Below are 17775 nucleotides of genomic sequence, written 5' to 3'. Positions count from 1 at the left end.
GTGAGAACTGAGAAGAATTACCCTCACCCTATACGAACCCCCCCGTGACCCCTGACCCCTGACCCCCACCCCTCATACACCTGACCAACTACTGATGACACACAGCACCTCAACTGTCAAACAGAAGTCAGAGATCAATGTGTTTCAACTCTTAAGTACAATTAATAAACACTTTAAACTGATAACTGCTCCAGTTTTATCATTTGATTATAGATCTACAGCAGCGTCTGTCACAGAATGAGACACAAATAGACAATTTAAATCCGTTAATTACTGAAAGAACAGAACCGACATAAAGGAGCAATAAAAACAGCTGCAGCCTGCAGAATATGTTTAAATAAAATGTTTAGTTTGTGACAGTCTGAGTGTTTTTCAGGCTCAGGATGGTTTTACTGCAGACACGCAGCTGTGTGACGCCATGTTTTCCTGAAGAAGCTGAGACGTAGTGAAACACAGAAGAAGAAGAAAAGTGTGCAGTAAAGTGGGTGTGTGTTGTGCAGTAAAGTGGGTGTGTTGTGTAGTAAAGTGGGTGTGTGTTGTGCAGTAAAGTGGGTGTGTGTTGTGCAGTAAAGTGGGTGTGTTGTGTAGTAAAGTGGGTGTGTTGTGCAGTAAAGTGGGTGTGTGTCGTGTAGTAAAGTGGGTGTGTTGTGCAGTAAAGTGTGTGTGTGTCGTGCAGTAAAGTGTGTGTGTGTCGTGTAGTAAAGTGGGTGTGTGTTGTGCAGTAAAGTGGGTGTGTCATGCAGTAAAGTGTGTGCGTGTCGTGTAGTAAAGTGGGTGTGTGTTGTGCAGTAAAGTGTGTGTGTGTCGTGCAGTAAAGTGGGTGTGTCATGCAGTAAAGTGGGTGTGTTGTGCAGTAAAGTGGGTGTGTGTTGTGCAGTAAAGTGGGTGTGTGTTGTGCAGTAAAGTGGGTGTGTGTCGTGCAGTAACGTGGGTGTGTGTCGTGCAGTAAAGTGGGTGTGTGTCGTGCAGTAAAGTGGGTGTGTCGTGTAGTAAAGTGGGTGTGTGTCGTGCAGTAAAGTGTGTGTGTGTCGTGCAGTAAAGTGTGTGCGTGTCGTGTAGTAAAGTGGGTGTGTGTTGTGCAGTAAAGTGTGTGTGTGTCGTGCAGTAAAGTGGGTGTGTCATGCAGTAAAGTGGGTGTGTTGTGCAGTAAAGTGGGTGTGTGTTGTGCAGTAAAGTGGGTGTGTGTTGTGCAGTAAAGTGTGTGCGTGTCGTGTAGTAAAGTGGGTGTGTGTTGTGCAGTAAAGTGTGTGTGTGTCGTGCAGTAAAGTGGGTGTGTCATGCAGTAAAGTGGGTGTGTTGTGCAGTAAAGTGGGTGTGTGTTGTGCAGTAAAGTGGGTGTGTGTTGTGCAGTAAAGTGGGTGTGTGTCGTGCAGTAAAGTGGGTGTGTGTCGTGCAGTAAAGTGGGTGTGTCGTGTAGTAAAGTGGGTGTGTGTCGTGCAGTAAAGTGGGTGTGTGTCGTACAGTAAAGTGTGTGTGTGTCGTGCAGTAAAGTGGGTGTGTGTTGTGCAGTAAAGTGGGTGTGTGTCGTGCAGTAAAGTGGGTGTGTGTCGTGCAGTAAAGTGGGTGTGTCGTGTAGTAAAGTGGGTGTGTGTCGTGTAGTAAAGTGGGTGTGTGTCATGCAGTAAAGTGGGTGTGTTGTGCAGTAAAGTGTGTGTGTGTCATGCAGTAAAGTGGGTGTGTCTGGGTTCCTAAGTGCTTGTTTGGCTAGTTTGTCTCCTCTATGAGCAGAACCCATCAGAATGTGGTCTCAGTGTCTGGTTTTATTGCTGTTGAGTGCTTTGCTGTTGTTTAGTCCTGACGAGGACACACACACCAGTGCAGAGATAGAATCAGTCCTTTCTGTAAACACACTTAGGAAATCTCAACTTTATGAACCATCTGTTGCTGGATCCGTCAGTAAAAACATGCACGTAGTCTATATATCTGTAATCTGTATAAGAATAAAACTCACTCACTGTTTGTAGTAACCACACAGGGGTTATTGGCCATGCAACAGCTGGACAAAACTGCATCTCAAATCCTCCTAAGTTCCTGCTGCTGTATCTCCTTTCCAGCCAAAACTTGACTTTGGTGTTCTGTCCCTTTCCCAGCAGGTCCCTAGCACTGTTTTGGTCTGTTTTGGTCAGGTGACATCTCCATGACCTCTCACATTTCTCCAGAAGTTACAAGAAGTTGTTTTCTGCGTGAGCACGGTGGCATTTCTCTCGTCTCAAGTTAAAGGCCACACAGAGGAGGTTCGTTCTGCTCCTGTACGTACTCTAAGAGCCCGGCACGGATCACATCTAATCCTCTAAGCACAGTTTTCAAAGAACAAGATTAAAGGATTAAAGGTAATATAAAGACAGAATTGGCCATGCATGCCATACTTATAGGTGGTGTAAAACATAGATAGAGTGCTTTATTAATCCCAAAGAGAAATGACAGTAATGCAGCAACCACTTAACATTAATTACAACACAAAAGCAATGAGTCGGGTAAAAGAAACCAATGTAAACAGCAAGGTGCTGAGAAACATCATCCTCCTGACTACAGATAATAACTCTGACCGCTTTAAACGTTCATTTACAGCAACAAGCAAAAACCAAGTGTGAAATTCCACAGTCAGTTCTCAGGTTCATAAAAATGAAAACACTTCACTCCAACCATCACTTAGCCTTGATGAAAACCACTTAATATGTTTAATATTGAACAGGCATATCCAGCTGTGAGCAGCTGCACAGTAACTGTCTCCTCAACCAGAGGAAGCAGCCAACAAAGCCAGAGCTGTTTAAATGCAGTAAAACAAGCAGCTGATGCAGAACTCATTAAAACGACAGACTGGAATTAAACGTTTACAGTTTAGACCGAGTCTAAACATTAAAACAGTCACACAGGATGAACACACACCGAAAATAAACTGAAGAAACATGAACAATGAATAAACGGTGAGTAAACTGCTTGGTTGCAGGCAGGTGTCTGATAGCAGCACTTTGTTAAATATTTGACTGATTTAACAGTAAATTACAGTTGCATTACTTTCACAGTACGTTACTGTGCCATTTCCACAGTAAATTATTGTAAAATGGCAGCTATACACTGTGACCTCACAGTCTGCACAGTCAAATCACTGTGATACAGAAGTATGCTGTAGTATAATTACAGTATACAGTACGCTGCAACTCAGTAACCAGTAATTTACTGTAAATTTACACTTAAAATAGCATTGAAAAATACTGCAAATCTGATATTTTCAGGTTCTTTCTGTTAACTCAGAAAAAACTTAAACATTAAAATGTTAAGTTCAAATAAATACAAACAAAATCAATTGAACACATTTATTTTGCCATTTGAAATATATTTTACAGGTCAGTGATACAACTGCAGGACAGTTCAGTTATTTTGGTACGTTAATCTTAAAAGCTGAACCTTCATAAAAATCATCAATACATACTTGAGGCTGGTTTACCCGTATCAATACATACATCACAGACAATAACTCAAACTCATCATTCTGTGCAGGAATGACTTCCAAAGTTCAGCTGCAGATAATATGAATATTCATCAGTATCACAGTCCTGCTGCCTCACTATCAGCCTCTATCAAAGATGTTTTCAATCAGCACTAAATCACATCCTAACTTCAGGAGGCTGCTTGTGTCCGTCTCTCCAGACAGACAGTATGATACTGTCAGACCTGCTCTCAGTGGTCACACGCTCCCCTAACGAAGCTTTAAGAGGTTGATCATTCAACTCAACAACCTAATATAAACTTTAAACCACTTATTATCTACGCTACATCGCCGGTCTGCACTGTCCCGTCACAGCACGTCTACGATGACATCATCAGGCGGTCCAGATTCTTCAGATCAGATTTTTCTAAATGTATCAAACTTAAAGAATCTGTTCAATTATATTAATTGATATGTTGATGGATGTTGATATCAGGAGTTTCATATTTCAGCTTCAGATAATAAATAGATATTTCATTATAAGTTATAAGTTATATAGAAGTTATATATAAGTTATATATAAGTTATATATAAGTTATATATAGGTTATAAGTTATATATAAGTTATAAGTTATATATAAGTTATATATAGGTTATAAGTTATATATAACTTATAGGTTATATAAAATGTTATATATAATTTTCTTGTATTTCTTTTATTTATTGATTGATTTCATCTTATTTAATGAATTGTATTATCCTTGATGCCAATAAAGCTTATTGAATTGAACTGAATTGAACTGAATTGAATTGAATTGAATTGCTGCTGTCATCAGTCAATGGTTCAGTTAGCTGGTGTTAGCCAATCTTATGCTAACTTCATCAATGAGTCCCAAAAAGTCCCAAAAGGTTTTTTATGTTGTGCAAACATGATAATTTACTACGAATTCATCTGCATCTCTAACCGCCAGCTTCAGATGCTCACAGCCACCAAATAATGGGAAGGATTAGGGGTTGGGGGTTGGGGGTTGGGGTCTGGGGGTGTTCAGGCTGGCCTCGTGAGTTTGCGAATCCGTCACTAAATCTTGCGTTTCTGGCATTCCCATACAATATTTAGGACATTGCGTACCACTCCTAATTGACTTTGAATGTGAAATTTTCGAAAGCTGTCATTACAAGGAGATCTGGCAAAAGCATATGGGTAAGGGCCTGGGGGAGGGTGTAATACCGCGGTTTGAACACCAGGTGGTGCTCTTTCACAAAAGTTCATGACAGGATTACTAGCTGTAACGCCATAAGTAGAAGCTTATTGAGACAACTTTGTAAGGTTAACAGGGACATATGTACATATATCCAGTAGGGGTGTGGCTAAATACAAACATGTTATTCGGCAAAGCACAAATAGTGGGGGGGGGGTTTACGAAAATTTGTTTCATACAAATATTTTAAAAATTATTTGTTTTCGTTAAGAAAAAGAAAAAAAGTCCAGTTCGAGACCCGGTGTGGGGACCTCCTTGATAAGGTAGTTTATTCATGAATACTTATTGTAACTCTTAAATTTTCTAAAATTAAAAGCGTATAAAAACAAAAATGAATGCTCCCAGGAACAATGTCATGATAAGGTTCATAAGCCGTCATGGTGAGGGGACATAAATGTCCCTCCTAAAGCTTTGCAAGGTAAAGCCACTCCATGACTTATGCCAGTATGCCAGTATGTTGGCAAGACTAATGTGCTACACAACCTAAGCCAGAGTTCATTTTTACTGGGGAAAAAGCCATCGCCATAAGAAAATGTAATCCTAGATAGATGAGGTAGAGCCACTCCATGACTTATATGAGTATGCCAGTACCTGGGAATGACTAATGTGCTGCACACCCCAAGCCACAGCTGATTCTTACTAGGGATAAAGCCGTCACCATAAGAAAAAGTAATCCTAGATAGATGAGGTAAAGCCACTCCATGACTTATATATGCCAGTACCTTGGCATGATTAATGTGCTGCACACCCATAGCCAGAGTTCATTTTTACTAGGGAAAAAGCTGTTGGTGAGGAGACATAAATGTCCCTCCTAAAGCTGCATCTATGAGGACAGTTATGCACCTCAGGAAGCTAGCTTTGCAAGATAAAGACACTCCATTACTTATGTGAGTGTGCCAGCACCTTGGAATGACTGAGAGCTGCACACCCTGAGCCAAAGTCCAATTTTACTAGGGAAAAAGCTGCCATGGTAAGGGGACATAAATATCCCTAGTAAAGACTCATCTAGGAAGTCAGTTCATAATGACTAGGGGGGAAAGCTGTCATCATAAGGAAATTTAACCCTGGATAATGTATTTCCATAAGGGAAACTGTCATGATAAGGAATGTCATGAATGACATAAATGTCCCTCCTAAAGCTGCATCTGTGAGGACAGGTATGCCCCTCAGGAAGCTAGCTTTGCAAGGTAAAGCCACTCCATGACTAATGTGAGTGTGCCAGCACCTTGGAATGACTGAGTGCTGCACACCCTGAGCCAAAGTCCATTTGTACTAGGAAAGAAGCCATCATGGTAAGGAGACATAAATGACCCTAGTAAACACTCATCTAGGAGGTCAGTTCATAATGTTTAGGGGGGAAAGCTGTCATCATAAGGAAATGTAACACTGGACAACGTATCTCCACCTGGGGAAACCATCATGATAAGGAATGTCATGGTGAGGGGACATAAATGTCCCTCCTAAAGCTGCATCTATGAGGACAGTTATGCCCCTCAGGAAGCTAGCTTTGCAAGGTAAAGCTACTCCATTGCTTATGTGAGTGTGTTAGCACCTTGGAATGACTGAGTGCTGCACACCCTGAGCTAACGTCCAATTTTACTAGTGAAAAAGCTGCCATGGTGAGGGGACATAAATGTCCCTCCTAAGGCTGCATCTATGAGGACAGGTATGCCCCTTGTAAAGTCAGCTTTGCCAGTTAAAGCCACTGCATGACACGTATCAGTGTGCCAGCACCTTGGGCATGACGAAGTGCTGCTCAACCTGAGCCAAAGTCCATTTGTACTGGGGAAGAAGCCATCATGGTAAGGGGACATAAATGTCCCTCCTGATGCTGCATCCAGAATAACAATATTCATAACAATAACAACAACAGCAGCAATAGCCGGGGAAGGACACCAATAAGACTGCGAAGGCTCAGCCTGCAACCCAGGGATTCCTGTGAGATGAGAAAGCACAAAAAACTCCAGGGAAGAAGCCAAGTTAGTGACATGCATTAATGGTACATGAATACATACAGATGGAGAGGAGGAGGAGGAGAGAGGAGCTCAGTGCATCATGGGAAGTCCCCCAGCAGTCTAGGCCTATAGCAGCATAACTAAGGGCTGATCCAAGGCGAGCCTGGTCGGCCCTAACTATAAGCTTTATCAAAAAGGAAAGTTTTAAGCCTACTCTTAAACATAGAGAGGGTGTCTGCACCCCGGACCCAATCTGGAAGATGGTTCCACAGGAGAGGAGCCTGATAGCTGAAGGCTCTGCCTCCCATTCTACTTTTAAAGACTGTAGGAACCACCAGTAAGCCTGCATACTGGGAGCGCAGTGTTCTAGTGGGATAATTCGGTACTATGAGTTCTTTAAGATATGATGGTGTCTGACCATTAAGGGCTTTGTAAGTTAGGAGAAGGATTTTAAATTCTATTCTAGATTTTACAGGAAGCCAATGTAGTGAAGCTAAAATGGGAGAAATGTGATCTCTTTTTCTAGTTTTAGTCAGAACACGTGCAGCTGCATTCTGGACCAGCTGGAGAGTCTTTAGAGACTTGTTAGAGCAGCCTGATAATAAGGAATTGCAATAATCCAGCCTAGAAGTAACAAATGTTTGAACTAGTTTTTCTGCATCTTTTTGGGACAGGATGTGATTTTTGTGATATTACGTAAGTGAAAAAAGGCAGTCCTTGAGATTTGATTTATGTGGGAGTTAAAGGACATATCCTGATCAAAGATAACTCCCAGATTCCTTACGGTGGTGCTGGAGGCCAGGGTAATGCCATCCAGAGTAGCTATATTATTAGATAATGTGTTTCTAAGGTGTTTAGGGCCAAGCACAATAACTTCAGTTTTATCTGAGTTTAGTGGCAGAAAATTGCAGGTCATCCAGGTCTTTATGTCGTTAAGGCATGTTTGGAGTTTGTTTAACTGATTGGTTTCATCAGGCTTCATTGATAAATATAATTGGGTATCATCTGCATAACAATGAAAATTTATGGAGTGTTTCCTAATAATATTACCTAAAGGAAGCATATATAAGGTGAATAGAATTGGTCCAAGTACAGAACCTTGTGGAACTCCGTGTCTAACTTTTGCCTTCATGGAGGATTCATCATTAACATGTACAAACTGAAATCAGTCTGATAAATAGGACTTAAACCAGCTTAATGCAGTTCCTTTAATGCCAATTAAATGTTCCAGTCTCTGCAAAAGGATGTGATGGTCAATTGTGTTGAATGCGGCACTAAGATCTAACAGGACAAGTATGGAGACAAATCCTTTGTCCGATGCAGTTAGGAGGTCATTTGTAACTTTCACCAGTGCTGTCTCTGTGCTATGATGCCTCTAAATCCTGACTTAAAATCCTCAAATAAACTATTGTTATGTAGAAAGTCACATAACTGATTAGAGACTGCTTAGAGAGAGCAGTCTCTTAGAAAGAAATGGAGAGCAGTCTCTTAGAGAGAAATGGAAGGTTAGATATAGGTCTATAATTAGCTAAAATGCCTGAATCAAGAGTAGGCTTCTTAAGAGGAGGTTTAATTACAGCTACTTTAAAGGACTGTGGTACATAGCCTGTTACTAAAGACAGATTGATCATATCTAGTAAAGAAGTGCTCACTAAGGGTAAGACTTCATTAAGGAGCCTAGTTGGGATGGGGTCTAAGAGACAGGTTGATGGTTTAGCTGAACAAATCATTGAAGTTAGTTCAGGAAAGTCTGAACCAGTGAAGAAGAGTCTGAACTACCAGTGGAGAAGAGGCTGAACTACCAGTGAAGAAGAGTCTGAATTACCAGTGAAGAAGAGGCTGGACTACCAGTGAAGAAGAGGCTGGACTACTAGTGAAGAAGAGGCTGGACTACCAGTGAAGAAGAGTCTGAACTACCAGTGGAGAAGAGGCTGAACTACCAGTGGAGAAGAGGCTGAACTACCAGTGGAGAAGAGGCTGGACTACTAGTGAAGAAGAGTCTGAACTACCGGTGGAGAAGAGTCTGAACAACCAGTGAAGAAGAGTCTGAACTACCAGTGGAGAAGAGGCTGGACTACCAGTGAAGAAGAGTCTGAACTACCAGTGAAGAAGAGTCTGAACTACCAGTGGAGAAGAGGCTGGACTACCAGTGGAGAAGAGGCTGGACTACCAGTGAAGAAGAGTCTGAACTACCAGTGAAGAAGAGTCTGAACTACCAATGAAGAAGAGGCTGGACTACCAGTGAAGAAGAGTCTGAACTACCAGTGGAGAAGAGGCTGAACCACCAGTGGGGAAGAGGCTGGACTACCAGTGAAGAAGAGTCTGAACTACCAGTGAAGAAGAGTCTGAACTACCAGTGAAGAAGAGGCTGGACTACCAGTGAAGAAGAGGCTGAACTACCAGTGAAGAAGAGGCTGGACTACCAGTGAAGAAGAGTCTGAACTACCAGTGGAGAAGAGGCTGAACTACCAGTGGAGAAGAGGCTGGACTACCAGTGGAGAAGAGGCTGGACTACTAGTGAAGAAGAGTCTGAACTACCAGTGGAGAAGAGGCTGGACTACTAGTGAAGAAGAGTCTGAACCACCAGTGAAGAAGAGACTGGACTACCAGTGAAGAAGAGTCTGAACTACCAGTGAAGAAGAGGCTGGACTACCAGTGAAGAAGAGTCTGAACTACCAGTGGAGAAGAGTCTGAACTACCAGTGGAGAAGAGGCTGAACTACCAGTGGAGAAGAGGCTGGACTACTAGTGAAGAAGAGTCTGAACTACCGGTGGAGAAGAGTCTGAACTACCAGTGGAGAAGAGGCTGGACTACCGGTGGAGAAGAGTCTGAACTACCAGTGGAGAAGAGGCTGGACTACTAGTGAAGAAGAGTCTGAACTACCAGTGGAGAAGAGGCTGGACTACTAGTGAAGAAGAGTCTGAACCACCAGTGAAGAAGAGACAGGACTACCAGTGAAGAAGAGTCCGAACTACCAGTGAAGAAGAGTCCGAACTACCAGTGAAGAAGAGTCCGAACTACCAGTGAAGAAGAGTCCGAACTACCAGTGGAGAAGAGGCTGGACTACCAGTGAAGAAGAGGCTGGACTACCAGTGGAGAAGAGGCTGAACTACCAGTGAAGAAGAGTCTGAACTACCAGTGAAGAAGAGTCTGAACTACCAGTGAAGAAGAGTCTGAACTACCAGTGAAGAAGAGTCTGAACTACCAGTGAAGAAGAGTCCGAACTACCAGTGAAGAAGAGGCTGGACTACCAGTGAAGAAGAGTCTGAACTACCAGTGAAGAAGAGGCTGAACTACCAGTGAAGAAGAGGCTGAACTACCAGTGAAGAAGAGTAGAAACCTTATTCAGAGACACAGAAAGAGCTTGACTGCAGTTATTGTCTCCAAAGGCTGAGCTACTAAATATTAAGATATTTTTGGCTATTTTCATTTGTTTTATTGTATTAATTAATATTTTAAGTTGTAAATCAAAAGCACAGTTTCATTAATATTCAATGTGAAATAAAGAATGATGAATATCAGATACTTCTGTCAGTTGCAACTTGATACAGAGAATTTTTTTTTTTAAATTAAAAGGTGGAAGGTTTCCAATATTTCTGTATAATTAATCTCTGTTGCTCACACGCAGGATTCACTTCTGACGTCTTGCATCAAGCAGTTAAACTAGAAATTAAAATATCTGCATATTCAGCTTGTGAACTCTTCACTGAGAAGATTTACACTTTCAGAGTTTCTGATGTATTTGAACTTTCTGTATATATGAACTAATGTTTTAACAAAGTGATTGTTGGATTGTTTCCGGTTACTGTTCAGTTGTCTTGTTTAAAGCAGTTAGTTATCTATTAAGACATAAAGTGATATTTTATGAAGATCCACAATTTTACTGTAACAGATAAGACATTTTAACAGCAGCTGTACTTCTGGTTTTCTCTGAACATAGTAAAAGTGGTTTAACCTCTTAACATCCACCGGGCCAGTTGTAAGCAGCAGCGTCACGCAGTAACGAGTAAAAGCAATGGGCACAGTTGGCCAATTGGAGATGATGGGAGAGGTTCGGGGACACCAGTGACACCACAAACTGTAAACCAGCTCCCATAAGATCCGGCCTGAAGGTCTGGAATATTATACGGGTTGACAGGATGTAGAAGGTTTGTGGTGTTCTGCATAGTTCTGGCATAAAGCATGTCCTGATTATTGTTATTCATGTCTGACTCATTATAGACGAGGACCAAACACTTTGTTGAGCCTTATTGTAACTGATGTAGAAACTAGAAGACGTCACCTGTCAGATGAAGCCTGATACCTGCATCATGGCCTCACAGGTCTTCTGTCATGGATGTTAAGAGGTTAAACACTCTGCTGCATGCAGATGGAAAATATATGAAGTTACACTCTTTAATCTCACTTGTATATTTTAAAAGGCTGCTCTCATGAATTTGCTTTTCTTAATGTGAGAATAATGTCTGTCTGCTTTAACTGTGAATGTTTGTTCTTGTACTCAGACTTGTATTAACCCTGATCTCAGTAAGATGACCTGTTTAAATAAAGAATTAAATAAATAAAACAAATCTACAAATTCAAAAAATGTTATCTTTCTTAACAAAATACTCATTTCATAGTTGAATATTTTAGTTGATTATTTAATTTCTTTTCCCCTCAAATATGTAGGGTTGCATTAAAAATTAAATTAAAATTAAATTAGGTGTCCACATACAGAGTATATATATACATACATGTATGTATATATACATGTATGTATATATATATATGATATTGATCACAGTTCTAGGCGTTAATCTGTTTGTATTTCTATCTTTGGCTGCAGGTCTATGTTTATCTCCTTTCCCTCCACACACACACACACACACACACACCCGTGACCAGCTGATCTTTGTTGTGCGTAACGCCGTCACGCAGACGCCCCCCTCACCCCTCCTCCCCCCTCCTCCTCAGCGTATGGAGGATTTATATTTATTTCCTCCTCTCCGTCTCCACCGCCGCGTCCATTACCGCCGTGAAGACCCGAGAAGCGCAGCGGACACCGCGACAGCTGCAGGCCGAGCAGCAGGGCCGGACCGCCGGGGAGGAGCGCAGGATGAGAGCCGCAGCCGGGACGGAGAGACGACCGGAGCCGCCGCCGCTGAACCCCGGAGAGGACGACATGACTGCGGCATAACAGGCGAGAGCACGCCGCTGCGCCTGTCGGTGAGTGAGGGAGGGACGGAGGGGTGAGGGAGGGAGAGGTGAGGGACGGAGGGGTGAGACAGGGGCGAGGGAGGGGTGAGGGGTGAGGGAGGTATTGATGAAGGATGGAGGGGTGAGGGACGGAGGGGTGAGGGAGGGAGGGGTGAGGGACGGAGGGGTGAGACAGGGGCGAGGGAGGCAGGGGTGAGGGGTGAGGGAGGCAGGGGTGAGGGAGGTATTGATGAGGGATTGAGGGGTGAGACAGGGGTGAGGGAGGAGTGAGGGGTGAAGGGGTGAAGGATGGAGGGGTGAGGGACAGAGGGGTGAGGGAGGGGTGAGGGACGGAGGAGTGAGACAGGGGCGAGGGAGGGGTGAGGGAGGTATTGATGAGGGATGGAGGGGTGAGGGAGGGAGGGAGGGGTGAGGGAGGTATTGATGAGGGATTGAGGGGTGAGACAGGGGTGAGGGAGGGATGGAGGGGTGAGGGACGGAGGAGTGAGACAGGGGCGAGGGAGGGAGGAGTGAGGGAGGTATTGATGAGGGATTGAGGGGTGAGGGAGGGGTGAGGGAGGTATTGATGAGGGATTGAGGGGTGAGACAGGGGTGAGGGAGGGGTGAGGGAGGTATTGATGAGGGATGGAGGGGTGAGGGAGGGGTGAGACAGGGGCGAGGGAGGGGTGAGGGAGGCAGGGGTGAGGGAGGTATTGATGAGGGATGGAGGGGTGAGGGAGGGGTGAGGGAGGTATTGATGAGGGATTGAGGGGTGAGACAGGGGTGAGGGAGGGAGGAGTGAGGGAGGTATTGATGAGGGATGGAGGGGTGAGGGAGGGGTGAGGGAGGTATTGATGAGGGATGGAGGGGTGAGGGAGGGGTGAGGGAGGGGTGAGGGACGGAGGGGTGAGGGAGGGGTGAAGGATGGAGGGGTGAGAGACAGAGGAGTGAGGGGGGGGTGAGGGAGGGGTGAGGGAGGTATTGATGAAGGATGGAGGGGTGAGGGAGGGGTGAGGGGGGGTGAGGGACAGAGGGGTGAGGCAGAGTTCCTCGGCTGGACAAAATAATGTGAGCAGGTGCAGCTATGTGGCCTTCATCATCATCATCATCGTCGTCGTGTTTTTCTCTGCAGGCGGGATGTCCGGACCAGCCGGACCCCCTGGGAAGGAGCCGGGCCCGGAGCTGCCGGATCTGAGCCACCTGACGGAGGAGGAGCGCAGCATCATCCTGTCGGTGATGGACAGACAGAAGAAGGAGGAGGAGAAGGAGCAGAGCATGCTGAAGTAAGGAGGGTTATTGATTATTGATCGCTGATCGCTGGTGTTTCTCACCAGTCGTCATCAGTTCACAGTTTATCAAGTCTGTCGTTAAACCAACAGTCAGTGTGTTTCTTGTTGTAATCATTCCTCCTGTTCATACTGACCATTAGAAGATCCCTTCATAATGACCTTACAATGGAAGTGATGGAGGACAAAATCCACAGTCTGAAGCTAATATGAAGCTTCAGCGTCCAAATGAGTCAAATCAAGTAGATATCTTTCAACGTTACAGTCTTTTTAGTGCCAAAGTCCCTCTTTTTGTTACTATACTTCCACCTGCAGCTCAACAGGGAAACACTGTCCGAGGAAACACAAAGAGGGAATTTGATGCTAAAAAGACTGTAAATGTGTCAGATATCCACTTGATATGACTAACTCAGACTGCTGAAGCTGAATAGAAGCTTCACACAGACTTTTAAATGACTGTGTGGACACACTGTGGATTTTATCCTCCATCACTTCCATTGAAAACACATTTGAAGGATCTTTAATATCCAATATGAACAGGAGGAATGATTACAGACACCTGACTGCTGGTTTAACACACTGGGAACACTGGGAACACTGGGAACACTGGGAACACTGAACTGGTCCTTTAAACTTAAAGGAGTTTGATAGTTTTTGTTTAACAGGTTAATTATGAGGCTTTTCCTCAGTGTAACTGATTCTGATGATCATCTGATGTATATATGTATACATCAGATATATTGAATGTATTGTTGTTGAACCTTCAGCTGTAGAAGAATCTGTAACATTTCTGTCTTCGTCTGTTTGTTCCATAAAGGACTCTTAGGGTCTCTCAGGGACTCTCAGGGACTCTCAGGGACTCTCAGGGTCTCTCAGGGACTCTCAGGGTCTCTCAGGGTCTCTCAGAGACTCTCAGGGACTCTCGGGGAGTCTCAGGGAGTCTCAGAGACTCTCAGGGTCTCTCAGAGACTCTCAGGGACTCCTGCCTACAAATATGAAGGTTCAAAGAAGAATTTATCATTGTTCTCTCCATAATTAATTATCAGTTTACAGGAGAACCAAACTGTGTTCCTTCAGTTCACAATAAGAACAGAAACAAGTAGAAACACAGTAAAAACCATCACATGTTTCATTCAAACAATAAAAACACATCAAGTTTCCTTCAGAGAAAAAGTATTTTTACAGACTGAAGAATTTCCAGTTTGTCTCATTTAAATCGTTTTATTGATAATTGATTTTGTTTATTTTTGTGCAAAGAAAACCATTAAAATGAACAATAAACGGTGATAAATGTTTTAGAATCAGCTGAGATCAGGTCATGTGATTCTTTTTAAGTTAGGTGAGGTTTATTGTTGTTCTTTATTATTTGACTCTGCTGGTTTTGTTTGAGTCAGTTTTTAGATCTTTTCATGAAATATTCTGTTTCAGATGTTTCTCAGCTGCCACTAAATATTAGCTGATGTGTTCAACAGCTGCAGGATAATAAAGTTTAGTTTGAATCAAAAGAAACCTGAAGTCCTGCAGGGTTCCTGTTAAATTAAGCTTTCTCTCTACCGAGTTTTGTGCTGCAGTGTGTGATTAATGGATGCAGTTACCCAGACGCAGAAACCACATTACAAAGCATCCTGGGTAACGTGTAAATCCCAGCACATGTGTGTTTGTTAATGTAGAGTTTTGTTTACGTTGAGTGTAGTTTATGTTGTGTGTTTTGAATTTCAAATCTCCAGTTTTTAAAGGTGCAGTGTGCAGAATTTAGCGGCATCTAGCAGAACAGACTTGGCAGAAACATAATATTCATAAGTATTAATTAGTGTTTAATCATCTGAAAATAAGAATCGTTGTGTTTTCGTTACCTCAGAATGAGCCTTTATATCTACAGAGGAAGCAGCTCCTCTTCCACAGAGCCGCCATGTTTCTACAGAAGCCCAGAACGGACAAACCAAACACTGGTTCTAGAGAGGAACTTTCACAGGAGGAACCGTCGGTTCTCCTACAACCTCACCACTAATAGATGCCACTAAACCCGACACACTGGTCCTTTAATTAAAACTTTAAAGAAAACAGTTTTAAATCAGATAAATACTGTTTTTAACTCAAACACAAAATAAGAAATGTTTTAATCAGGTTTTAGGACACATGACAGCAAAGGAACCCTAACCATAACCCTAACCATAACCCTAACCATAACCATAACCATAACCCTAACCATAACCCTAATCCTAACCATAACCATAACCATAACCCTAACCCTAACCATAACCCTAACCATAACCATAATCCTAACCCTAACCATAACCATAATCCTAACCATAACCATAACCCTAACCATAACCATAATCCTAACCCTAACCCTAACCATAACCCTAATCCTGCTAAACGTGAACGATACCAGAACAACAAGCCTTCAGTTCTGGTGATACTTGACCTGAGTGCTGCCGTTGAGACTGTGGACCACCAGATTCTTATAGATGTTCTCTACGTGACCCACTGACTCACTTTTAAACTGTACTGATGTACTGATCATTGGTTCAAAGGCTCAGAGAGAGAAACTGAACTCGCTGGGATTCAGCCAGGATGCAAGACAAGGACAGATCGCAGAACATCACATAAACAGCATTTTGTCGCATGAAGAACAAAGTGAGGCCATTTCTGTCTCTGAGCAACACAGAGACTGATGTGTTTATAAGGCTGGACTACCGTAACGCCTTCCTGTCTGGTCTACTGAGGAACACAGAGACTGATGTGTTTATAAGGCTGGACTACCGTAACGCCCTCCTGTCTGGTCTACTGAGGAACACAGAGACTGATGTGTTTATAAGGCTGGACTACCGTAACGCCCTCCTGTCTGGTCTACTGAGGAACACAGAGACTGGTGTGTTTATAAGGCTGGACTACCGTAACGCCCTCCTGTCTGGTCTACTGAGGAACACAGGAGGGCACAATTACGCCCATTTTAAAGTCTTTACTCTGGAATCCTGGTAGTTTTCGTACTGATTGAGTTGTGTTCATGTGCAGTTTTGTTCACGTGGAGGTTTGTTTACATTATCGTCGTCAGGTTGGCTTGATCAGGAAGTATCGATTTGTGAACTGAGGTGGACACTTCGAATACGCGACTCGAAGCGTCTTCGTGCCGTCAGGTTTTTAGTTTTCGGTGAAACGAGCTGACATCACAGTGTGACAACAGGAAATGTTTCTGATTGTTCATTACCCATAAGCCCTGAGTTATGAACCAGTGACCTCCACTTGTAAAAGCTCATTTAACAAAAACACCTGCAGTGACATCACTGGTTGGGGGCGTGGCCAGCTGTGCATCATGACAGTTTGACGTTTTTTTGAACTCAGTTTTAATTTGATGTCTGTTTCATTTTGTATGTATGTATTTTATTATTTCATGCTTCACTTTTTGTTTTCATCTTCATCTCTGTTCTGACATCATCATCATCATCATCATCATCATCATCATCATCATGTGCCTGCAGGGATCAGGACGAAGTCAAACCTCCATTGGTCTCGTAAGTATATCAGTCAGAAATACATCTCCCAAAGTGCACCTGTCCTGGCCACGCCCCTTCCCGTTTAAGCTGCAGAGGACAGTGAGGAAGGCGGAGCCAAACCTCAAATCTGATCCCAGTTTATTAACTCTGACGAATTTTCAAAATTAAATCTGATCAACCAGTTGTCCTCCCAAACTCGAACCTTATTAAACAACATCCTGTTTCCCTCGTTAAACTACTTCCTGTTTCCCTCGTTAAACTACTTCCTGTTTCCCTCGTTAAACTGCTTCCTGTTTCCCTCATTAAACTACTTCCTGTTTCCCTCGTTAAACTACTTCCTGTTTCCCTCGTTGAACTGCTTCCTGTTTCCCTCGTTAAACTGCTTCCTGTTTCCCTCATTAAACTACTTCCTGTTTCCCTCGTTAAACTACTTCCTGTTTCCCTCGTTAAACTACTTCCTGTTTCCCTCGTTAAACTACACTACTGGTCAAAAGTTTCAGTGCCTCCATTGTTTAGTTTTTATTGACATTTACAGTTTAATGTCTCAGTGTTTGAAGTTTTGGACATTTTGCAGATATAACAGCCAAACACACTTTATTCTTCCTACGACGAAAATCAAATATTGTTGCAAAGTTCTTCCAACTCTGCTGCAGATATTAAACGTGTTGCTGTCAGGCTGCTTTCTGTCCAGTAATTCCCAAACCAGCTCTATGACTGTGCTGGTTCCTGACCAGCTGACTGTAGATCCGAGGTGCTGCAGGATGCTGCCGGGTCACCAACTCTGGATCCATCTGAAGAGCTGCAGACCATCAGGCTTCCTCCTCCAGGCTTTGATACAGACAGTCTCTGGAAGTCACCACCTGTAAGAAGGCTTAATTTACTCCCAGAGCTGCAGAAGAGCTGTGAGTTCCACTCCAGCACTACTTTGGAGCAAAAACTAAAATTCAGATGTCTGCAGCTCTTAAGTCCAGACGGATTTCTGAGAAGAACATTTGGAGACTCAGTTTTTATAAACACGTCCTGATTACGTCAGAGAGACGACTAGTGGACGAGTGGAGTCAATGAGGTTGAAGATCCCTGAAAAAGGTTTATTATAACTGACATTTACTTCAACTACTTAGATTTCAATGAAAACTGGAAAAATGGGGGCGTTCTAAAACTTTTGGCCGGTAATGTACT

General features: G+C 43.2%; 1 protein-coding gene across 5 annotated transcripts in view; it reads left to right on the top strand.

The window, feature by feature from the left end:
- The first annotated feature begins 11561 nt into the window (after positions 1-11561).
- The window catches only part of rims2b (regulating synaptic membrane exocytosis 2b), a 79117-nt gene continuing 72903 nt past the window's right edge, over positions 11562-17775 (top strand). For all 5 annotated transcript variants that reach the window (XM_067611797.1, XM_067611795.1, XM_067611796.1 and 2 more), the window contains exons 1-3: positions 11562-11846; positions 12949-13099; positions 16582-16614. In XM_067611797.1, coding sequence (XP_067467898.1) covers positions 12954-13099; positions 16582-16614 — 179 coding nt within the window. In that variant the 5' untranslated portion in view covers positions 11562-11846; positions 12949-12953. The remainder of the gene's footprint in view (positions 11847-12948; positions 13100-16581; positions 16615-17775) is intronic.

This window comes from Thunnus thynnus, chromosome 15, assembly GCF_963924715.1.
Source record: "Thunnus thynnus chromosome 15, fThuThy2.1, whole genome shotgun sequence".
In the NCBI taxonomy this organism is placed as follows: domain Eukaryota; kingdom Metazoa; phylum Chordata; class Actinopteri; order Scombriformes; family Scombridae; genus Thunnus; species Thunnus thynnus.
The sequence above is the reverse complement of the archived record's forward strand: the minus strand, read 5'-3'. Positions and strand labels throughout refer to the sequence as shown.